The 25,319-nt window shown below is 40.0% G+C and overlaps 1 protein-coding gene across 1 annotated transcript in view; it reads left to right on the top strand.

The window, feature by feature from the left end:
- The window catches only part of TRPM8 (transient receptor potential cation channel subfamily M member 8), a gene marked incomplete at its 5' end in the record, with an annotated part of 60,734 nt that extends 37,272 nt beyond the window's left edge, over positions 1 to 23,462 (top strand). The window contains 10 exon segments of the mRNA XM_062578486.1: positions 144 to 360; positions 4,532 to 4,623; positions 5,637 to 5,778; positions 7,435 to 7,606; positions 8,120 to 8,297; positions 12,611 to 12,801; positions 15,627 to 15,726; positions 17,110 to 17,143; positions 20,930 to 21,016; positions 23,397 to 23,462. Coding sequence (XP_062434470.1) covers positions 144 to 360; positions 4,532 to 4,623; positions 5,637 to 5,778; positions 7,435 to 7,606; positions 8,120 to 8,297; positions 12,611 to 12,801; positions 15,627 to 15,726; positions 17,110 to 17,143; positions 20,930 to 20,980 — 1,177 coding nt within the window.
- Between the last annotated feature and the right edge of the window lie 1,857 nt (positions 23,463 to 25,319).

Here is a 25,319-nt window from a genome sequence, read left to right as displayed (position 1 = left end):
GGCCTGCCTGAATATGTGTTGACAGCCTTTAGTATTCTGTGCTAGATTTTGCATCCTTCTAATTTTCACTTTGACAAAGAGCATGAATGTTTCCAGACATAAAAGCTATGTTTTGAGATCTTCTCCTACCTTTAATTCTCCAGGAAAAAGCCTGTGGAGAAGAGTAAGAAACTCTTGTTGTATTATGTGTCTTTCTTCACCTCTCCGTTTGTGGTCTTCTCCTGGAATGTTATCTTCTACATTGCTTTCCTGCTGCTCTTCGCCTACATCTTGCTCATGGATTTCCAGAAGGAGCCTACCATCCTGGAGATTACCCTTTACGTGCTGGTCTTCATCCTGCTTTGTGATGAAGTGAGACAAGTAGGCAGCGCTAGAAAAGCCTTGACTTCCCCCCCTCCCTGCTGTAGTTGCATAGTGCAGTGCAGGCTGCTTCTAAATTACAGGGGAACTGCCTCCTGTGAGATATATTTGGGGAACTCGAGGAGCAATGATTTTTTATGATGTTTAATTCCTACTTATGCTACAATAGTTGCAGTGTTTGTGGGCCAAGAGGAATGTGAATGGGTTTTTGAGGCTGTGTGAATAAACTGATGCCACTAGGGATATTTCTCAGGACTGCTTGGCTCAGATTGCCAAAGCGGTTGAGAATGTAGAGGTTAAATTTAAAGGAGGCTGCATCTAAATGCATACTTCTCGATTAAATGTTTCCTGCTCCTTCCTCACATTCCTGCTTTGTGGACCAATGGGCCAGTGTCAACATTATTTTTTCACCACATATTATTAAGTATTTCTAATGTTCTTTTAATCAAACGTAAGAGTTGCTACTACTTCCATGTATTCCCAAGGACCAGCTTTGGACTGCTTGCTCCACTTATACTGGTGATATGTGGGAACAGTGTGCTGGACTGCCTTTGTAGCCAGTCTGCATCCCCCTAACTGATATGCTTCTCACTTCGTGTATAAGCGGATCACTTTATCGAAGGAGGCCTGATATCTGATAAAAAGGAAATATTTTCTAGACTAGACTAGACTATTTCTAGAGTAGAAATGCCAGATAAGTTCTTATTCTTTCTCAGCATTGCTCTGTGCTGTCTGTGAAGATACTGACTTTCAAGCAAGCCTATTTCCACTATTCAGCATTCAGAATGGTGGGGCTTGAGTGTAGAAGAGAGATCAGGGAAACTGGAAAAGAAACAGATGTGCAAATTCAGTGCAGTGCTGTTTTCCAATCATCCTGTAAAGCATAATCTCCAAAATGAGTTTTTCTGGGTGATCTGCTGGATCAAGACACCCTGCTACAAAATTCTGTACATGAACTCAGATGTCAGGACACCCTACCACAGATTCTTATGTGAGCTCAAAAGGCATTGCTGAATCTTAATGCTACTATGCTTAACTTACTACATTGACTATTAAAATTTTAAAAAGACCATGTGGTACCCTGTTTAAGGCAACTTTACTTCCTAAGAAAAATGGGGGAAAACTAAAAGACTCTGTTGCAATAAAAACACTAATGAAGTGTTTGTTTCTGCTGATTTAGGTTCTGGTGTCTCTGGACCTGTCCTTGCACTTCGTGTGTGTACCCAGCAAAGATCCTGGGAAAAGCCTTAGAGATAAAACCTTTTTTTTTTTTTTTTTTTCCAGCCTATGCCATTATTTCTTACTACCTTGAGCAAGTAGAACAGCTTCAGGTACCAATAATCCCACTAGTAGCTAGTGACCAGACTTTACCAATCTGATCGTGGGAATGGAGTCAGCTAAAATAGAGAATATATTGAAGAAATCAAGTTATGGCATATCTTTTAGCCAGTGCCCTAGCTTCAGAAATAATTTGCTAAGAAGCCAAAGACAGAAGAGCCCCGCTCCTCCAAGCTTCTCAGAAAACTTCCTCCCTGGCTTTGTCTCAGATGGATTTGAGAGTGCCTCAGTCTAACTCTACAGTCAAAATAGTACCTGTGCCCTTAATATTTAGAGAAAGAGGAATGTTTCACATTTTGATTTTTCATCAAATGGAAATAAGAGTAAGGTTGCCTGGGGTCCTATTGTAGTTGCTGCAGTCACATAATTTGTTTGGGGGAGAAGTCAGAACTCTGGTTAGGAAGTGATGTATGTTCTGTGGAGGTGAAGCTGCTAAAAGTCACTCCAGATTTAAAGCAGGTTGTTTCACCAAGCAGGAGAGGAAAGAAAAAAAAATCCCAATTTTTGACATGTTGGCTCAATCTGTACCTGAACCACAAGTCCCTGCCACCTGTTTTTGCTTCTATCATAGCAATATTGAAATTGGAGGTGCCTTTTTTCCTGCTATCTTAGCTACATGGATGTAGCCTCCAGCCAGGTGAGTGGGTAGACTGGTGGGATATGCAGGAAAAAAGGAAAAAAGAGGGGGGGAAAAAAAGTTTTCTTAAATGGAGAAAGAATGTGGACAGCACCTACGTGCAGGCTAACTCTTAACAGTAGGAACTGCTTGATTTTGAAAGGACTGATTTGCAGTGCAAATCTCTCTCTCTTTTTTTTTTTTTTTTTTTTACAGATATCTGCCTCCATTCTCTCTCTGCTCCTGTACTAGACCAAAACCCATTTCTTTTCCATTGATGCCCTGATAAAAGGCATAAGTTGTAAACCTGCTGCGTTTAGTACAATTGTAGTTCAATGTTAAACTTACTGCTTTGTGGAAGCCATGTGGACTCTGTGTATCCAGCTGTTTGCATAAAACACCCATTCAATGTCATTTCTAGCTGCTTCACCTTACTGAAAGCAAGAAAATTTGTTTGACATTAGGTTGTTGCCCTCTAGCAACTTCCTAAATTAATGTTGTGGGTGTTGAGACATGCTGTCTCCGCTCAGTGCTCAACCTTTGGCAGGTTAAATAGTAAGAAAGATGTGCGTTGGTCCCAAGATACTGGAGTATAGTACTAAAGTGCTGGGTAGTGTCTTGGTAGCTGCCAAATTCTGATCTGTTGATCTTCGGTAATACATCCCATTATGTGAAGAAACTGCAGTCACTGTGCAACTGAAACAGGAAACTGAGCTTTCATTTCTTTGCATTCAGAAGGACTTCCTTCCCATTGTGTCTGTATGTTTCCCTTAAGTATTGAGTACAGAATTACATTCCTTGGAGATCTCACTTATTAGGGTGATTAACTGATCTTCACTCTACTGATTCAGAATTATTATTAGCGCTTTGGTTATTTTACTGAAAGTTTGAAAAAGAAAACAGAGCTACTTCCCTCACATACCTGTGCATAGCAAGTTAAAGCCCCTAGGATACACAGAGAAAACCCGAAATTAATGTCTTCGGCCACTAGGTGCCAGCATTCTGCTACATAAGCAGTTTATACTCTTTCAGAAATTGGGAAGTTGCAGACAAGGTAGCCTGTAGCATTTTCAAGGCTTGTTGCACCTCCAATTATCTGTCAATGCATGAAATTATTTTCAGCAGCTGAATGTGAAGTAATGGTTTTGGGCTGATCTTGCTATTTACTGGAGACAAGTTAAACATGGATAAAATTGTGGGTTAATGTAAAGGGGTGACATTCAGCAGAGGCTTTACAGTGGGATTTCCTTGTGATCAAGGACTATGTTTGTTCCTCTGGGGTTGGTGGAGACTTTTTTTTTTTTTTTTTTTTTTTTTTTCTTCCTGGTTAAGCTGCTTTTTCATAGTGAGTCAGTACTGACCTGGATCCAGAAGTTGATTCCTGTACATGCTTTGCATCTAGGGTGCACTAGCTATAGTTCAGTTTGGGGAATGGCAGATGTTCTCACCAGCTTTGCAATTCAGAAATGGAAAGGCATGTAATTAAAGCATAAATTAAGTCTGCATGTTTGACCAAAGTCATTACTGAATGAGCTCTGCAAGAAAACACAGATTAGAGTACTTCAACTGCCCTGAAACAAGTGACCCCATACTGTCATTCTTTCTCAGTAGGTCAAGCAAGACACTCTTAACCTATTTGGCAGTGATTCTGCTGGAGCATACTATGATCTACCCGAAAGTCCCGTGGCAGCATGTGTTCTCTATGTGTAGTAATCTCAGTTTGTTAGGTGTGTTCTTCAACTCCATCAGAGCACAAGCCTCCATATCATTGAGTTGTGTCCTTTCGGCACAATAAATCCCATTGTGTTTGCGTATTGGTGTCACCAATTTGCTTATTGGTGCCAGTGCAAAAACATTAGTCTAGGACATCTGGACGGAGGAGTAAAATTGTTAACAAACCCTAAACAGAAAATCTTCACCCATAGTTTTATCAGAAGTTAGCAGTAGAAAATACATTGACAGTAATTTCTGGTATTGCTGTGTATATTAAAAAATTTTGGGGGGAATTACAAGCAATCTGAACTCTGATATATCCATTCTGTGTGTTGAAACCGTATTTTGACAAATAAGCAATCCTAGCTATTGCAGTGGATAGAATATTTACCCATGAGGAGCTCCAGCGGGAGACATGGGAGGGAGGAAGTACTGATGGATGAGTTCCCCAAGTCAGTGGCCAGTGCTACATGGTGGTTACTTTCTGCTCTTTTTACTTTCCAGTGGTACACAAATGGCAGTAAGTATTTCTCAGATCTGTGGAATGTCATGGATACGCTAGCAATCTTTTACTTCATAGCAGGGATTGTATTCAGGTGAGTAGTATCTTTTCTTGTGGCCATGGTATGGCTTTTTTTTTCCTTTCCAGGTTTTGACTATAACCTCTAGATTTTGGGAAATAATGTCTTTGTTACTTGTGGGGAGAAAACTCACTGTTATTTATGAAGGCCACAAAGACGACGAAACCTTGACTCTAAATCTTAACAAAAAATGTTTTGTCCTGTTCAGTTAATGGAATTTGAGTCCATTTCTGGACTCAGAGGAAGCTTCCCTAAATTCAGATCTTCTTGGGCCAGCAGAACAGCCCTTCTTAATACTTGGCTTTCCATGACCATTTTAACAAAGAGATTACTGAAATGGTATTAAATTTTATGACATTCCCTTCAAGAATGGCTGTAGAGAGCACATTATCCATCTTGCCATTCCCTGCAACTTTGTATGATGTCTCAGAGAGCTAAAAGTTTTCTTTGGGATTTCCCGTGTCTTCTGTTATTGACTGTTTAGTATGGATGGTATAGACTGCTTCAGCTTTAGCGTGTTGTATTTAAGAGGACTGTAATTCCACCTCTACTGTTCTAACAGAATCTCATTAACTTATATAGGCTGGTTTATACGAATGGTGAGTTAATAATGACAAAGAAATCATGGAAATACATTTTACGGTATAATCGTTCAGTCAGTTGTAACTTAGTTCTTGTTGCCTTGGTTCACGAGAGTGATCATTGCACTGTGATGTTTCGGGAGGGCTAAAGGAGCAGCTAAAGGTACAAGATTCCCTTGCTGTTAATATTTAAGAAGGGGAGGGGAGACAAAGCAATGATTTAGCTAAAATAGGACGTGTGTAAACAAACTGCAGGTTAACCAGTTTTACCACATGTCATCAGATGGGAGTGGGAGGGTAAGGGGATGGGGCCCTGAGTGTCTGTGCCCTTTTTCATAATTACTCACTTTCTACTTCCCATAAACTGTTTCAGTTTCAGGATTTTTTTTTCTATCTTCTTGCTTTGCACAGCACTTCCCTTCATTTTCTTTTTTTCCTCTCCACTAGGCTTCATTCATCCAATGAAAGTTCTTGGTATTCTGGGAGAGTCATTTTCTGTTTGGACTACATAGTTTTTACTCTGAGGCTGATCCATATTTTCACAGTTAGCAGGAACCTAGGACCAAAAATTATTATGCTACAGAGAATGGTAAGACTGACAACCATTCAAGAGAGTCTAAATAAATGATGTGATGCCTTATTTTTCCTCCAGAGTGAAATTCACCACTGTTCTGATGATGGCAGCAAGTTCTCTCCTTTTCTTAAATCTGCTAAACAAGATTAATTAAGATTTAAATAGGACCTAATTAAGAGCCCAGCCTTTTCTTTTCCCTACACACAAGGTTGCATTTCACTCTGAAGATCAGGCTGAAGAACAGGGAAAATACTTGCTTCCCAGTAGCTTCTGTCATAGGTGTCTCAAATGTTTCAGTGGTATATTCAGTAGCTTATTTGTTAGCCACATATCCTGAACTTGACAACAACAATAAATGGTATAGGAATAGGACTTTTGTCTTTTAACACATCTACCACACAAAGAACTGGAGAAGCTGGTGGTGAGGAACCTCTCTGTGGAGTGATCTGGTTAATTCTGTCCTTCGTGGTGTGGGTGAATGTTTCTTAGCAGACTTTGAAAGGATTGGGAAGAATCTGGAATTACAGATAATACAAGATAAGGTATGAGTAAGATGCACCTTGCCCTAGGTATGGGAGTGGGGGTCTGTTCAGGGAGCTGAAGCTGATCTTCAGTCCAGTAATACCTCTGCGTGCGCACACACATATACTCCAAAGAAAAGAGATTTGAAGTGTATTGAACAGAGGGAGCATTTGGGGAGTGACACTGAGAGAGCAGGTAAAGTGAATATTGTCAGATGTCTTTGAGAAAAGTTCTCCTTTTTTGCTTTTTCCTCCCCCCTTTCTACAGTGGCTGGGTTGTCTTGGGCACACTGTGCCATAACAAGGACTGACACACATGGAATTTAAACAGGTGTGTGGTGACAGTGGAAGTATTAGCATGGACTGCAACTTACTCAGAAAGCTTTTGTTTTACCTTGTACACTGCTGCAAAGTAAAAATCTAGAGATTATCTGGTCCTAGAGTGCCTTATGATGAGGAATTGGCATTGCTGTACCTCTCTCTTATTTGGCCCACTTCAAAGGAGACATGGGGCTGGGTAGGTCTAATAATAAAGCTGATTGTGGTTGGTGGGAGGACAGATCTCAGTGGAGGTGGATGTGCAACTGAAAAGGCCTAGCTTGGAAATTACCAGTCTTTGGTTACCCTTACATTGTTAAGAGCTGGAAATTCATGAAGCCCTTTCCCCGGAGTATCTGGAATATTGATGCTGGTTTTAAGCCATTCAGGATGATATTTTCAGAAGTGGCAGCTGCTTTCACCTGACACTCAATTGCCAGGTCTGCAGCCATAGTTGTGATATTAGTCTATAGATATAGACTAGTCTGTATATAATCTATATCTATAATCTTTCATGTGAATCTAGCTTATGTGAGTAGAGTCTGCCTGTCTGCCAGTGGGATATCCTGTATTCTGAAATGTGCCCTATTCTTACGATAGCTTGAAAGTTTTTGAAATTCCATGAGGGCAAATGGTCAGTGGTGTGTGTGTGTGTGTGTGTGTGTTGGTGACCATAAATCAATAGAGCAGTGATCTGAAAACTTGCATTAAAATGTTGCTGCATGTTTTGCAGTTTTGTTTTCCTACCCTTATATCAAATTAGGGAGGCCTGTTGCAGGGTTCGCAACAGGCACACAGTGCACTGATGTGTGTGTTTATTGACCTTTTCCAGATGATAGATGTCTTCTTCTTCCTCTTCCTCTTTGCTGTGTGGATGGTGGCCTTTGGTGTGGCCAGGCAAGGCATCTTGAGGAAAAATGAGCACCGCTGGGAGTGGATATTCCGATCAGTTATCTACGAGCCATACCTGGCTATGTTTGGCCAGTACCCTGATGATGTTGATGGTACCTATCTTATCTGGGAAACTGTCCTGAGCAAGTGGAAGGCTCCGTCCTTTCAATGGTTGTCCATTATGTGTTATGGGTGTGTTTGGATGGAACAGGAATTTCTTCAGCTGTGATGTTCAAGGGGTTAGCAGCTGAATGGTGGCCCAGGCTAAGGCCTTTGAAAAGGGGCCTGTGGTGAGAAATTGGTTCCCCTGTACATCTGATATAGTTCCTTACTATTCAGCCCTCCTCTGTTGCAGCTTGTCTATATAGATGCTCCTTACAGCCAGCCTTCCTCTCCCTTCTCACAGCTGAAATAGCAGTCTCTGAGGTGCAGCATCTGTCCCAATCTGATCTGTCTGCTCCAACGTCTTAGATCCCTTCCCTCCAAGTAGCAACAAGGCAAAGTTTTAGTCTGGGGAGGGGTGGAAGAAGGAGAAAACATGTTTTGCGTTTGGTTGTCATACCTGAGGCAGAAAAACAGTTTGCTATCCTCACCTCTCTCTCTCTCTCTCTCTTCCTCTCTCTGAGGTACTACATACAACTTTAACCGCTGCACCTTTTCTGGGAATGAGTCCAAGCCTTTGTGCGTGGAACTGGATGCCAACAATCAACCCCGCTTCCCAGAATGGATTACCATTCCCCTTGTGTGCATTTACATGCTCTCAACTAACATCCTCCTCGTGAACCTGCTGGTGGCTATGTTTGGGTATGTAATAAAGGAGCGATCATACACTTGTGGTCTCTTTATAAATAGCTGAGGAAGGGAACTGAGTCCTGAAAATCTGCAGGAAGCTAGGCCTTGGACTCTACCTGTGTACTTTGCAGAGGATTTGCTGCAAGTAGCCTAGACAGGGTTCCCAGCTCAAAAGAGATCTCTGAAGTTAAGGCTGATGTGGAAAGATGAACAAAGACAAAAGATTATTCAGTATTTCTTTAGCAATCTGATCAAAAGTAGTAGTGTGTCCTGGGAATGGATTGCTGCCTGTCCTTTTACTGCTTCTATAAGCATCCTTTGCACACAGTTGTCAGAGGACATTGAAATGAATGAGGTTTGCCTCACAAGATTTGGTCACCCTTGCATGGTAATCCTGGAGCCTTTGGGTTGGAAAAGAAAAACAGATTTCTAAGATTTTGGTTTTATGACAGGAAAAATTGAATTTCTGATGAGCTGTGAGTTTAGAGTCCTGTTCTCTCCCAGTTTACCTGCTAAGATATATATATATATATATTATATATTATAATATATAATACTATATATTTGTTTTATACAACCCTTGCCACAAGTCCAAGTAATACACTTAGCTTTAAAAGTGCACAACTGTCTAATAGCTGTCTCTCTGTGGACATTTTTTAGGCATATGGTTTTTGACTTAGGCTGGCTTCATGGTCATACAATTTGAGGATAGTAATGAACCTGTTCAGACCTTTCTAGGACAGAAAACTGACTCACATGAGAAGGAATCTTCTAGAGTGATAGGAATGAAATATATGAACTTTTAATGCTTGCAATTTCCTGCTTCCCTTTTCTAACCGGTGCAGCAAATAGCCCTCAAGGTGCCTTACAGGTCAGATGAAGGTTTAGTAGTACACCCTCTCAGGCTCAGATGTGAGCAGTCGTTTAGTTAGCTCTCCTAGGCTATCTGTCTTCACTGTGCTCCACCCCAGTGTTACATCCTTTCATTGCCAGATTTTCTCCCTGCTTTCTGCTTTTTTGGCATTCTCTCATCAACAGATTTCATTTTTTCGTAGCCAAATTGACTTTCCTGTTGTTTATTTATTCCTATGTATTTTTTATAGTTCTTTTCTGGTTTTGTATTACTGACAGAGTTATGGAGTGGAATACTTCCTATGCAGTACAGTGACCGCTGGAATATGTATATGCAGTGAGCGTGAGACTTGAAAGGTTTGTTCACTCTGCAGCATCAGGTTCGTTGGCAGACCTGATCCAAGGGCTATAACAGGGAGGATTTTCCTCCTACTACTTTGAAGAAAATGCTTGGATCAGCTATGCGCCAATATGCAGTTCAACACACTCTCTGGCTGCAAAAGAAATGAAAAGTAGACATGTGCAAACCATCTGCTTATAAACACAGCCATGGATGATGAATGTTTAGCTGTATGATACTATCTGCTAATTCCAAGCCCAGGAGCAGTAATCCTGGAAGGTCATCGACCATGTGCTTGCAAAGCAAAGTAAGACAAATTTGCTTTACACATCAAGTCAGAGGACATACATGACTCATTTACTTTGCATTGTATCAATCTAAGAACACATCTATGTGCAAGCACTTGGGAGTACTTCTACTCTGCTGTCATGTAAATGCCTACAAAACACTTTTAGAGATGCTAATTACTTTTGGAAGAATGCACACAGCAAGAAAGAAGCCTCCATCCTCTTGGCAAAGTTCTGTATGACTGTGGCTCAGTTTCAGTGCTTTGAGGTGTTCTCCATGTCCCTGCTGGGCTTTGTCCAAACCCCTGTGGTACAAACAGAGGGTGATGTTTGGGTCAGTGCTTTATTAAGCATGAGTTTCTGCACAACTGACCTTGCTGTTGGACTGAATGGAGTTATTACCACAGTCCTTTTATGACATTATGGTTTTATTAACCAGAACTGCTGCTTGGCCATGATGGGTACTGAGGCTTTGGTGTTTTACTGCTCTGTTGAACCAGCTATTTATTGTTCTGACTTACACTGCAGGCAGCGGGTTGCATCTTCTCAGGACATATGAAAGGACTTAATTTTGAAAAATGCCATCAGCTCTGTTTTCATATGGTAATTTATCTTTCTGTGGATCTACCAGTCAAGAGACCTATTATGGCATCTTGTGAAGTGTTAGCCCGTGAAGATGAGTCAGACATCTGAAATGTGGTGCTAATAGCTGTTGACCTTTTCACATACCCTTTGAGTATTGGTTTGTGAAATAAAAATGGTGACGATTGTGTACATCGCCTAATATTTTGACTATATAGGGACTAGCAACACCAAAACAGAGTTGGTCCTCAGGGAAGTGTTTCCTAAAGTTTTTTCATAAATCTTTGGTGTTTATACTACAAGCTTCTAGACAGAGGTGAGTTAAATAAGGGAAGTCGCTTGCTCTGACTTGGGAGCAACTGGTTCAGCAGAGTAAGGCTGTGGTCCATGCTACGCCATGATGTGTCTAGATTAGTATGTGCTTGGCAGGAGTGGCATTCTGGGATGGAATGGGATATGGGAAGTTGCAGGGAGGAGGCATGAGGAAGGCAACTTGCTGGAGGAACATCTGTTGCTGCTTTCCTGGCATGTTTTGCAGCAGGGAATTCTGAGACTTTCTGTGTTTCTCAGTCAGGAAAACAGATTTCTTGAGATCTACTACAATTCTCTTTGTGTTTTGATGGTACTCTGGCTCTGACAGGCTTGGTAGAAATTTGCTTTAGGAACCTTGTTATTTATAGGATAAACTGAGGAGTTTTGGTTTGCCTGAGGGAGATCTCCCTTCTGAATGCTAGTGTAGTTTTTCCTGGCTAGTCTGAGATCAGATTCATTAGCATGATGATTTGAGAACCCCTCAGCTCTGGGATCAGCTCTCCCCTTTGTTATGAGCATTTCCTTCCAAGGTGACCTGGACTCCATAGCCACTCAGAAAAGTGAGTTTTGGCAAGGCAGTTAGAATGGGTGCCAGGAAAGACTGTTGGAACATATCTAGCTATTATACCTGTGTTTTCTTAGTCTGCATAGGACCTTGGAACAGAAGATAATGGTTATGATCCCTAGAAAGGGTGAAAGCAGTTTGCATTAATAAAGGAAAATGTAGCAGCAAGCCAGGTCTACCCTAGAATCTTTTGATATTTGTTAGAACATGAACTTATTTTAAAAGCACCTAGTGGTAAAAGCTATGGTTCATATAGTTATGCCAGTAAAAACCTACTTTTTTTTTTTTAATCAATTCAGCTTATTTTGTGGAAGGACCTGGCATGAATTCTCTAATGACCCTCTTAGAGCTTTGCTTAGTGCATTTTGACGATAGACTGAATAGCTTAATGGAGCAGCAATGTTGAATTGTACTGAACTCAAGAAGGCCTGTAGGCAAAGAGCAACCTGAGATGTTTTTTCTTGATGCTTTTAGAAATGTGCACATCTGTGATGGCTTCTTCTAAGACCAGTGTGTGCATAGTATTTGCTAGCCTTTTACAATACTAGTGACTATTAGACGTAAGTCCAATCAGTCTCTCTGTGTTGTTAAAATTAATACGTTGTAGTTACAACAGTGAATCTTGCCTCTTTGCATCCAGCAAGTGTCAACTGAAAAAGGTGAATATTAGTTTACATTTTACATACTTCAAATATTTCTGAAATTAAAGATTGCGTTTATATTCTAAAACTATAGTTAATTTCCAACAGAATACTTGTATGTGAAGGTCTTGGTTTATCTCCTGAAAAGATCTCATGAGGATCTCAACATGGACATTTTGAAAATATCCATCTGCCCTTTAATGACATGGGTGAAAGGTCAGGCAATACGTGAGCTGTTTGCTCTTGCGGCTGTTGCTTTGCTGAGTTCATACAGTGTTTACTACAGTAGGTTTGAGGCATGACTGGCGCTCTCCTAATACCTCTACTAAAAATCTCAGGAGCTTTTCATTCTTTGTAAATGGTCTATTTTTAGTAAGTTATCTGGTGAATTAAAGAGATGTGGTATTTTGCAAAGAAGCATCTTGTTCTCATGTGTCTATACAGGAAGAAAAATTGCCTAGAGCTAAGGTAGTGAAAGTATGTGGAGTATTTTCTCCCTATTCCTATTTTTCAGTTTATTTGTAACCAAGGGTTTTTTCCTTCTGTCTTAATTCCTACCATCTGCAGGTTTCTCTCTAGAAAGGAAGATAAACTCAGTAACCTCCTAGTCAGTAAAAATCACCAGCTCCAGGACAACTTTACAAAAACATTCTCTGCTATAACAGAATAAAGCCACATTACTTGGCTCTGATGGAGTTCTTTGGTGAGTAACTAATGAGTTGTATTTTATTTTTTTTGTCTGTTAGCTACACTGTTGGATCAGTACAAGAGAACAATGACCAAGTGTGGAAGTTCCAGCGTTATTTCTTGGTCCAAGAATACTGCAGTCGCTTGACTATCCCCTTTCCTTTTGTCATCTTTGCCTACATCTTCATGGTGATAAAGAAATTTTTTAAATGTTGGTGTAAGAACGAAAGTAAAGAGCCATCTACTTGTTGTGAGTAGCATTATTTCTTATTGCCTAAGAGTCAGCTTTGTGACAAGTGCATTGCAACTCTTCCATGGCATGCCGTACTCAAACCAGGCAATTAGTGTTTGTTGGGGAGGGGAATTTTCAAGGGCAATGTAACTCCTGGAGGAAGTGGTTGTTGTAGAAATGAGTCGCAGCTCATTCATTTTTTCTATCCAATGTAAAACCACAATGTTGGTGGAAGTCTTTCTCATGCTATTCAAATCAAAGCCCCTGGCTGCTTTTCATACATAATCTTCCTTGAGTACTCAAAGTTGCACTCTTTCTGGGATATGGGGAGTTACACTGCTAGCTTCTTTTGTTAAGCTTCCGATTGAGCTTTCAAAAAAAAATGTTGCTTTGTTGTAATTTTTTAATAACTTTTCTTTGCTAAATAGCTTTTGTTGTGCTATGGTTAGGCAGATTTTTGTGTGCTACCATGAGACCTACTGCACTTCAGTATTATGCAGAATCATACAGTGCTTTCTTTTGTCCAAGCAATTTCAAAGCATAGTTAGCTTATGTATGTAAATGACTTGTCTTAAAATTAATCCTATCTGTTTAAAGGTGCCTGTGCTACTTTCTGTCTTTGAAAGCTTTTTGCATTAGACCACCTCTGCTACAAGTTACTTTTAAACATACAGAGCATGCAAGATCAAAGATTTCATGAGGCTTGGGAACAGTGCAGGAGGAATGCACTATCCATTCAGATGCTGATGAGAACTGAAATGAGAGGTTTTACGCTTTTCGTGCAGACCATGAAGATGACTTTCAGCTTCTGTGGTTTTTGGATGAATTTATTCACTGCTCTAATTCTCTGCTTGCCACTGTACCTTCTGGAATTGTGTTTCTTTTTCTTCTCCTTTTACAGTCTTTCAGCTAATGAAGCTCATTCCTGCTAGGGCAGCCTGATAGGGTGCAAACTTCTTTAGAGGCTCTTTTGACAGAAAGAGTCTTCTGGCCCTCTGGGCATAGCCAAATAAGAAAACTGTGTCAGAAAACCATCTTCAAAAATGCAAGAGTGGACAAGTCAGTGCTGTAGCTTTTTTCCCCTTTATTTACTCAGAAGGCACAGATATGAATTGTTTTAACCCCCCCTTTTTTTTATTGTCCTTCCCCCCACCCCCTCTCCAAGTGTTTTCTCTGCTGTTGTTGTTGAAGTGACATTCGCAGCAGATGACGGAGGCTAAGTTAATTGACAGACTTATTCCCATCTATCAGTGACTTTACTATTGCCCTGCAGCACAGACTAGATGCGTTATTAGTTTAGGAGAAAGATACTTGCTTTGGGGTATAACATTTCTTAGCGCTGACAAAATTATCTTGCCTTTCTGAAGCAGTGTTTGATTTCCTTCTTGGGGAGGTAGTCTAATTGCAAATATTTCTTCCCAAGTGGTGCATGGTGAAAGAATTAAAGCCAGAGTATCATTGCTGTGCTGATGAAGAGAACAGAGAACTACATGGAGGAAACAGCTCTAATATTGACTATTGCAAAATCTTAGCTTTTCCATCAACTCTTACAGAAATATTCTGATTGGGATTTGAGTGCTTAAATGTCTGTGGATATATTGGCTTAAAAGTAAGGCAGTATGAGGTCAAAGGAACTCTGGGTGGTTGAATCACAGTTTAAATCATTTGTCAGCCATGGACCTGTCTCAGGATGCTTGATGTTTGCAGAGTGACAACAAAATTCAGACTTCAAAGCCACCTCTCACACACATCATTCCCAGCCCCTCTACCTTTAGCAAAAAAAAAAAAAAAAAAAAAAAAAAAAAAAAAAAAAAAAAAACAAACAAAAAAAAATCCACTTTTGTGGTAGGTTTCCTCAGGTGAAATATGTATATATGTAGCGAAGCACAATTCAGAGCCTCTGTTCCCATACAGCCTTTGATTATTGTTATGCTCTGTGACCATGCAATGTTGAGGAGTGATGTATATGTCCTGTGGCAATCAGAGCCATGTGCTATTTGAAATGTCAAGTTACCGAACCTGAAGGAAGTGCTGGAGAACTTTTCCATCTTTTTGGTGTTATTCCTCATCAGGATGCCTCAGTTTCCTTCCTGCTTTTACAGCTTTTGAGGTAAAGCTTGTTCTGACTATGTTGTGACGGATATGGACATGCACACATCTGTGACTGAATCAGGTGCTTCTGGAGCCAGATCTTTTTAGTGGGGTTTGTGCTATTCTGTTAGAACAGGATAAAATGCAGAAGTGTTTTCCTGAAGGACTTTGACACCTTAAAGTGTGTCTTGCTATGGGTCACTCTTTAATTTCCAGCATCAACAGGAGATAATTTCTAGAGAAGAAAATGCTTCGAAATGTTTTATTTCAATGATAAGTCATAGAGTACGGTTCTTAATAGATATTATTTCTAATGACCTGATATGAGATAAAGTCAAAATGATTAGTGTATATGCAAATTTTAAAATCCACTTTGGAATTTTCAGGAATGTTTTGTTTCTGTCAAAATGACTGCCATTTTACAAAGCAGTTAATCAAAACTCAAAAAGTTCTAGAGAGAGTCTTTTGGGTTTGGGAGTTGTGTGCGTGTTGTGTGTGTGAGGGGGGGTTTTGTTTGTTTGTTTTTTGGTTTTTGTTACATACCAATTCTGGAAGTCAGGAGTATACAGCAAAATGTGTTAATTTCATATTTGTAACAGCTGGGAAGTAGAGCTGCAAATGGTTTGTATGCAGAGAACAGAATCATTAGTTTCTGTGAATGCAAGCACTAACCTAGCCTTTTCACATCTCAGCACTGGAGAGAAATTAAGTTAATCTAGTGTGTTTTTTTTTTTTTTTAATACGTTTCGTAGGCTTAAGAAATGAGGACAATGAAACTCTGTCATGGGAAGCTGTCATGAAAGAAAATTACCTTGTCAAAGTCAATACCAAAACAAATGATTCATCAGAAGAGTATGTCTGCCCTTTTTTGTCTTCACTCTTAACCTTCTGTCAAGTATTTTTAATAAAATCAAGTTTTCAGAAGCTCTGAATGTTTATAAACTGATGAGCATTTAAATAAATCTCAACCTAAATGTGCCCATTTCATCTTGAATTGAACAATTGTTTGGTTTTTATTATCTACTGTAGCATGGCTTCAGAAATAGTTCATTGGGCTGCTAACATATTAATGACAATGTTGCAGGTTTATAATTGCATATTATACACACAGTATCTGAGTAGATGTGTTAAGCACACTTGTTTCAAAATGTCTATCATAATATTTCTCAGATAATTTCATCTTTCTGTATTTGAGTATTTCCACTTAAAATTTGATCAGAAAATGCTCTATTCCAGTAGTAGATTGAGGTCTCATGGTGGAAAGCAGTTCTGTGTGAGAGCTAAGTAGTTTTATAAAGTTATACAATTAGCATAGAATATTTAAAATGTGGTCTGAAATATCAAGGATTACAACAGTATCAATGTGTATGGAGATATCTACCTTGCATGACCAGGAGAGACTCTAGGGGATGGGGAAAATGCTGTTTGGAATTATGGGATTTGAAAATTTAGTGACTGGAACTACTTTTCTTTGCCTGTCAGATCACAACACTCTGGTTAATTTCGGGGTCTGTCCTAGTATTTTCAGAATAATAATTTAAAAGAAAAATATTAGAGAAAGCTAGAAAACAGCAATAACAAACTGCCTAGTGTTTGATGTGTATGATAGTGTAATTTTGTAGCTAACTTCCAACAGCTTAGAAATTTCCTTAAAATATAATGGAATAACCGATAAGGCTGAGTGGGAAGGACCAGACTTTTCTAGGGTGCTCGTCTGTCCCTGCTGTGGCAATTGATGTCTTTAAATGTTCCTGTTAAGACCACGCAGAGGCACTCAACATTGGATAATAAGCTGAACAAATAAAAATGAAAGAAAAAGAGCTTTTATATTGGAAGTAGAAGGATCGTGACAAGAAAAATGGAAAAGTGCAGCACTAACAGTAGTTTGTATATTAGCTTATCATATTTGTAATAAAAACAAAACTAAACCACTCACAGACATGCCTTCTTGGAAAGAAGAAATGGTGGTGTTTGGAGCAGGGACATATGCAGTCAACCTATTTTGTAATGGACCTCTGACTATGTGCAAACAGGACAAGCTTCTGAGAACTTCAAACTCTGGAGGTGCCTTAGCTCCAGTCTTTGATAAAAGCTGAGGACTAGATGTGCTAATTTTAGGTAGACTTCTGAAAAGCAGTTCTGCATAGTTTTGTAAAGGGAAGGAAGGAAAGAAGCCGTAGATGGCTCTAATGTGTGGACTCAATCCTTTCTTCTGTGTTGTCTTTCTATTTTCAGGATGGTGCATCGATTTAGACAACTGGATGCAAAGGTATTTGTGTTTTGGACCACTCTAGGGGATGTGCCTCTGGGAAAGCGGGTAGTGGTGCACACAAACTTAGCATCAGTGGGAGCTGTTTGCAGTTGTTACCATCATCAAGACCTCGTTTTCATAGGGCTTTATTAACATGCTCCTTTGCACTTTTGATTCTCTGTGTAGCTTCATATTATGCTGGAAAATGAAGTAGATGATGCTTGCTAAGCATCATCTTGTAGAAGTGTTTCTTGGTATTATTTGGGTGGCATAGAAATAAAAGCAACTTCTATTGTATAAAATTTCAGTATTCTGCTGCGTAATGGGCCCATGAAACACTGATAGGGAGGGGGGCATTGCACAGTCAGAGTAACCGTTCTCAAATCCATCTTGTGTCAAGTTTAGCCTCTAGTGCTGAAGACATATGATCATTAATTCTACATTTTCTTGTTTAAGCTCAGCTTATTAAATGTAGCAACAGTTCAGATGTATTGTGGCAACCCTGATTGTGCTTCTGATAGCACAGAAAACACAGAGAATGCTCCTGTCATATTGCAGGGTGGGAAGACTTTCAATTACAAGAATTCTGTGGCCAATTCACTTACCTGTATTACAGAGATTAGAGATGTCCTGTGTTATATGTGTATAATGATGTGTCTCCATGAGGTCATAGCTTTATCAGAACTGTCATAAAAGTCATACTTTCCATGACTGTAATACTAAAAAGACCTAAATATTTTTGAGAATTTGGCTGAATTATGTGTTTGGACTCTAAGGGGGATTTACAGTAGTGTGAATGGATGGCTACACACTCTTTAGGAAGGACAGGCCAGAAAGGCGATGAAGGGAGTCACCTTTTATGTGAGAGAGCAAATGGAATGCATTGAGCTCTGCCTAGGGGTGAATGATTAGCAGCCTGAGAGCTTATGGCAAGGATTAAGGGGAAGACTAACATGGATGACACTGTTGTGAGTGTTTGCTACAGGCCACCTGATCAGAAAGAGGAAGTAGATGAGACCTTCTGCAGATAGCTGGAAGTAGCCTCAGGATCACAGGCCCTGGCTCTCATGGACCACCCTGATATCTGCTGGAGGAACAACACAGCAAAGCACAAGCAATCCAGGAGGTTCCTGGAGAGCATTGATGATAACTTTCTGATACAGGTGATGGAGGAGCCAACGAGGAGAGGTGTGCTGCTGGACCTTATCCTAACAAACAAGGAAGGGCTAGTTGGAGATATGAGGGTTGGGAGTAGCCTTGACTGCAATGATTATGAGATGGTGGAGTTCAGCATCCCGGAAGGAGGAGGCAAGGCAAAAAGTAAGATCACAACCCTGGACTTCAGGAGAACAAACTTTGGCCTCTTCAGGGGATAGGGCCCTAGAAAGAAGAGGGGGTCTGAGAGAGCTGGTTAATATTCAAGATCACCTCCTCCAAGCTCAAGAATGGTGCATTCCAATGAGCAAGAAGTCCATCAAATGGAGCAGGAAACCTGCATGGCTGAACAAAGAAGCTCCTGGCAAAATTCGAACAGAAGAAAGAGGTGTTCAGAATGTGGAAGAGGGGACAGGCCACTTGGGAGGAATATAGGGAGGTTGTCTGAGTATGCAGGGATGTGACTAGGAAGACCAAAGACAATTTGGAGTTTAAGGTGGCAAGGGCTCAAGGACAGCAAGGCAGGCTTCTTTAAATACATCAACAACAAAAGGAAGGCTAGGGAGAATGTGGGCCCACTGCTGAATGGGTTGAGTGCCCTGGTGGCAAAGGGTACAGAGAAGGTTGAGTTACTGAATACCTTCTTTGCTTCAATCTTTACTGCTAAGGCCAGCCCTCAGGAATCGTAGGCCCTAGAGACCAGGGAGAAAGTCTGAAGAAAGGAAGACTTTTTCCTTAATGGAGAAGGATTGAGTTAGAGATCACTTAAGCAATGTTGACATCCACAGGTCCAAGGGCCCTGATGGAATACACCCACAAGCACTGGAAGAGCTGCTTGATGTCATTGCTAGGCCAGTCTCGATCATCTTTGAATAGATATGGAAAGCAGGAGAAGTGCCTGAGGACTGGAAGAAATCAACAGGCGAAAACTGAAACACAGGAAGTTCCACCTGAACATGAGGAAAAACTTTTTTACTGTGAGGGTGACAGAGCACTGGAACAGGTAACCCGGAGATGTTGTGAAGTCTCCATCCTTCGAGATATTCAGAAGCTGTCTGGACACAATCCTGGGAAAAATACTATAGGTGACCCTGCTTGAGCAGGAGAGTTGGACTAGACTATCTCCAGACGTCCCTTTCAACTTCAACTCTTGTGTGATTCTGTGAAGAACAGTATCCTTAGAGGCGCAAGTGTGAAAAGGCCCAAATACATTTCAAAATATTTATTTGGATTGCTGTCAAATAGCTTATATTGCAAACTAATAACTTTTCTTTCAAGACTGAAATGGAAATGGTGAGGGACTGAGTGTGTCTGGTGATTCGCCTTTTGAAACTGAGCGAAAACATGATAACTTTAATTCTATACTGAAAAAACAATACACACATTGCACCTTCGTACCTTCAGCTTTAATGACTGACATACACTAAGACCTGTGCATAGGAGTAGTGCTTTTGATAGCAAGGTATCCTGGGGTGGTCTCCCTGGCTCTGGCTTGAGATGGTGACCTGAAAAAGAAGTCTATAGATATAACTGAGTCACAGGCATGAGTCCCGATTGTGGGGTAAACTATTTTCTAAGCTGTGTGTGAGTGTCTCAAGGAATAATGAGCTTTGGTTACAGTAAGAGAGGGTTAAGTTAAATTTTAAAAGTTTTGTAGATTTGAAAGTAGCGCAACATGGATTTCCACCAGCTGCATTTTCTGAAGAGACTGTGTAGGCCTTGGTCAGGATTGTCTAGTTCATACCACTTCTGGGGGCTGCAGTAGATGGCCTTTTGAAGTCACATCCAGCCTTATGTGCTGCTGTTTTTGTGACAGAACCTCTACACTGCTCTGTGTGGACTTTGAAGGCAGCAGCTCTGTGCATCAGCATTAAAAACAGCTTGGCCAGTTAATTCCATCTAATCCTAATTTCATAAACAAGCATGTGATTTCTCTGAAGCATCTTATTCTGAAGAGTGGCTTCCCAAAGGAATAAAATCTTGTTCTTCCTGCATTTTAGAATTAAAATTTCTCCTTGGTTCAGCACTGTGGTACATGCATATAATAGGTGTTAAAGGAAACTAATGTTAAAACCCACTTCTTTATGGTAGATTGGCTCCACATTACTTCACTGAACTGTAATCTTTGTTACTTTGAAGGAACAAAAGGAGATGGAATATAGTTTGGAACCTGTAGCTGTCATGATGTCTGCTTGTTAAATATGTGAAATACATATGCATTAAGACTCTATGCATTAATTGCATTGCTGAAAGCTGTAATTGGGGATGTCCTTTCAAATATTGTCATACTTGGGATTGTATTTGGTGAGGCAGTTACTTATTAGCTTTATTACTTACTCAAATTGCTTTCCTGTGAAAAGCAGTATTAACACTGCTTCATTTGCCACCACAATGTGATTACTTAAGAAGAGCAATTAGTTATTGGTTCCTGACTGATGACTGGTATTCACAGCCAAGAAAGCAAGTTCAGTATTGTATGACAGTTGTTGCTGATGTTGTATAGATGCTTTAGGGTATCTTAAGGTGCTTACTACTGCTTGCTTGTTCTGTTCTCTTCCTTTTCCCCACATTCCATGCTGCAGTCATCTATTGGAAAGAGTTAGATTGACTTTATGTATATATAAAGTCATCTCTCTTTATACTTTCCAGCTCTGTGATTTGAAAGGACTCTTGAAAGAGATTGCTGGCAAAATCAAATGAATGAAGCTGAAATCCAAGAGCAGCTACCTGAGCAGGGTAAGCCCTTTTTAAATCCATTCCCTGACCTGAATGAGTTATCAGTATCTGCAATGTTAAACTGGTATATCACTGGAGGAAGAGTTAGTGTTAATTATTGATGCTTGTATTGACATTGTGTAATATTAGAAGAGAAATATAAGAACTAAATTCTCTCCTTTGCTTGTTTTTTGTTTTTTTTTTTTTCCTCTGAAAAATGCAGTTTTCCAGATGGTGTTTTCCATAATTTTTGGCAGTGTTTAAAATGTCTTATTTTGCTTCTTTGCCTTTGAAAAAAATGTGAATGACCCAAAGTTATTTTAACTGTCTTTGTGCTGGAGACCCTCTGGAATATTAGGAGCTGCTGTGCTGAATTCATTATAGTTGGTTCATTTTTAACTCTGAGCACCATAAAAACTAAATAGGAAAGACAGACTTGAGGGTGAGCAAGTTTTATTTTCTCACTGTCAAGATGGAGTGTTATGGTAGATCATGATAGCCATCCTGTATCATCTAGGATAAACTGTAGAGTGAAGAGTGGATCCCAAATCTCCTGAGCTGCAGTCCAGTGTCTGGTCATAAGGCACGTGTCCTTTTTCATCACAGTCTATGGAGCAAATGACCTGGGAAATGAATTCCAAGCCTAATGTTGCTGTATGCAGTGAACTCTTGTTGTCTTTAAAAACATCAGGATAATAAGGGTGGCTGTAGTAGGATTTAATCAGCCTGAACTTTTGAGCCTAACTGCTTTTCCCTTAACAGTTTTTTTTTTCTGTCTGCAAGACAGCTTCCACCTGTGCCAAACGGTTCCCAATTCAATTGTTTCACCCTCTTTCAGGAGATGATTTCATGTTCACTGAGGTCCAGTTAAGCTTGACTGACTTCCAACCCTCTAATAAAATCTGAAGGGATTACTAGTTACTGGGCATTTTCTTGGATGCAATAAATTCAAAGTCACCTAGAGGGCAGGCCACAGAACTGCAGAATAATTGAGGTTGGAAGGGACCTCTTGTTGAACCCCAGTTCAACCCCTGCTCTAAACAGAGCCAGTTTAGGTAAGAGGTAGCTTGCAATTTGCCTGAAGAATAGGCTGCAATGTAAAATTTACATTTGTTCTTATTTGAAGTTACCATGGAATCACTACCTATGCAAGAACAAAATGGGGGAAATCTTACGAGGCAGCAGTTCTGCAGAAAAGTGTCTGGGGATTGTAGCCCTTCTGAAATAGAATATCTGATGTTCTGTTGTCTGTGAGATGTATGAAGAAATCCTCCTTACAGCATGGTGAATTGTCAGTTGAATACAGCATTCAGTGTTAACACTAAGCTTCAGGGAAGATGTGGAGTGGTTGAAAAGTGTTCAGAACGGTGAACAGGAAGACAACGGTGAACAGAAGAGCAACAGGAAGTCTTGGAAATAATTTGTAGGAAGAAGGGAATGAATTACGGTTAGACTGGGAAAGAAAAATTTAGAGGAAAGCAGTGGTCTTCAGACAGACTGTAGAATGGTAGAATAATTGAGGTTGGAAAGGACCTCTTGAGCTCTTCTAGTGCAGCCCCTGTTCAGAACAGTGCCAGCATAGAACAAAAGTAGCTGTACCTGGGAGGAAATTGTCCATTTTTTGTACACATAGGAGGCCTAATTCACAGCAAGGTAGTTTTGAGTTAAGTAACAGGAAATGTTTTTTGACCAGTAATGGTAGCTAAGCACTGAAACTTGTGTGAGGAGTCTTTGAAACCCTGTTTGAGTAACTTGTCTTCAGTGTTACAGATATATTTGATCCTATCTTGGGGTAGGCAGATGGAGGGACTGAAATGGTCTCTGGAGGCCTTCTCCATTTCTCTGTTTATGGTAGAGCTTGCAGAAATGATCTCTTGTTTTACTCTACATTATAGATCAATCAGTGGCTTGAAAGGATGGAGTCCCTTTCCAGTTCATGCCTGGTAAACTGTCTGTGTTGGGTCATGTGACCAAACTGTCTTGCAAGTGAGCTGTCCAGGCTTTGAAGCTGATCTCTGACAGTCCAGCAGTGCTAGTATAGTAGTATAAACAGAATGGTTGGTGTCTCACAGGAAGTTGATGTGCATTATGCTATCTAATTTGAAAGGGTGTACTTACAGCTGTACTGTCTTCAGTACGAGATGCTGGATTGGCCAATACAGGCACATTGATTTTGGCTCTTATTTTTGCTTGCATGTTCTGGCAACTGGTATTACTGCTACCCTGCTAACACAGAAGGTGTTGGATGGCTGCAGTGTATAGCTACTTGACCCCAGGTATTGCATGGGACATCTAAGGTTCAAAGTGGATGTCAAGAGGAGAAAAACAAAATGTGAAGCTGGGTTGGGAGCTGAACGCTAATGTTTTTTTTTTTTTTTTTTTTTTCCCTTTGCTCACACAGGTGATTCATCAATAATTTCTCAGAGATGATGGTAGCCACCATGCTAGATGTAATCAATTCAGCAGACAGTGTCAGTGTCCAATCGTGAGTTACTAGTTTCTTTATATTTTTTAGTCTTAAGAGAAAACCCTTTCTGCTTGTTGCATGAAGATGGTAAAACATCAAGGGGACGATATTTCTTCTGGGAGAACTCCAAGTTACCAAGCCTCCTTTTTCCCTCCTCTCCCCTGATGATTGCTGTCAGTAGGTAGTCCTTGTCAGCTGCTGTTAAAATGCATTCTTAATTCCAAGAAAACTGGAAGAAAGCCTGCTTCTGTGCACACAGCATATTCTCATCCATGTGTGGTGGGAAAACATGTTGCTCCAAGTGGGTGAAGACATTTCCATATGCTTTAATGTTTTGGTAACTGCTTAAATTCAGGGATGTAAAGCACTGGTGTAAGTGGAAAATGCTTTCTACTGAGGAATGCAGCTGACTGAGCTGAATAATTTTTCTATTGGAGAGGAGGCCAGCATATGGGTAGAGTTTGTAGGGTGACCTTTTAAATTCACCTCCTTTGCTTACACATCTGTAATGCCAGATTTGACTTCTGTGTTTACTCAAGCTGCTGCTGTGTTCACATTTTTAGCTAAAAATTGAATAATTTTCTGGGAGGGGGAGGGCAGGGCTTGTCTGCTTCACATTACCCAATTTTACTGTATGCAGTATGTTGCATGATCCCAGGGTGTATAGTGCTACCAATAACAGTGTCACTTGTTGATATATGAAAAGATCTTAGTATTTCCCTGTTGAAAAGATTATGAAGGACTCCCATTCATTGATTTCTCTGGTAGTTGGCTTGCATCATAAATGATAAGTTTTCTTTCAAGAAGTGAATTTTCCCATGTTACTTGTCTGCCTTTAATGTGGAAATTGTGCTTTTAGTCCATTTCTTTTATGTATGAAACCTGTAATACACTTACCAGCGGCTGTAGTGATCTGTTCCCTTGTACTATTGTAGATGTAGCTTTGAGCCATGTTGTAAAAAGTCAAAAGCATCCTTGTGGTCATATTCACAAATTAAACAATAAAATTACTTTGGCTTCTTGCTTGCTTTCTTTATGATGGGAGAAGAGGAAAAAGAACAAAAACTCATTTCTACTTTCTCTTTCTGCTACATCTGTGACATTTCTGACATTTTTATTAAAAAAAAAAAAGTTGTTATTGTGGCTGAGCTTTCTGTGTCGTTCCTGGTGTTTGCTGCCTGTGCACTGAACAGAATCAGTGTAGAGGCCAACTGCCCTACAGAACTGCAGTGCAACTGAACAGGCTTTGAGTTATATCCAGTGACAGTTGTGTTAATGAGCCATCAGCTACTTAAAGAATTCTTGAATAATTGGAAAGTCATTTGGCAGGAGTCACTTTAATATCAAGAAAAATTTCTATAGGGATATAACTAAACTTTAAGAGTATTACTTTGTGATGAAGCTTTCCAAAAAATAAAATTGTAGGCCAGATTTATCTGCTTGATAGAAAATTTCTGATCTGTAAGATGTGCCAAGTGCTGTCAAAGTGGAAAGCAGCTTATACTGCCAGCCCTTTAGAGCTGTAGCTAAATCCTAAAGTAAAATAAGAAAGGAAGTAGACTTTTTCAGCTTACTCAGGGATCTGCGTTTCATTAGGAGTTGAAAATTAGCTGGTGCTTCCCTGGTAAGGACAGAAGAAATAAATGTGATGCCTTTTGTGTGGTTACACTTGTGCTGCATTAAATAGCTGGTGTTTTTGAAAGAACCAACAAATCTTCAAATAGTGCAGAAAAAGTGGTGTCCTGATAAAGTAGAAATGGGAATTCAAATCATGAATGGTTGAAAGGCAACTTCTATTTAATGGTTGGTTGGGGATTTATAGTAATGAGACATAGTATTGAATTTTGACCTTTCTTC

Source organism: Rhea pennata, chromosome 6, assembly GCF_028389875.1.
Source record: "Rhea pennata isolate bPtePen1 chromosome 6, bPtePen1.pri, whole genome shotgun sequence".
Taxonomy (NCBI): domain Eukaryota; kingdom Metazoa; phylum Chordata; class Aves; order Rheiformes; family Rheidae; genus Rhea; species Rhea pennata.
This window is presented reverse-complemented; position numbering and strand designations above follow the sequence as displayed.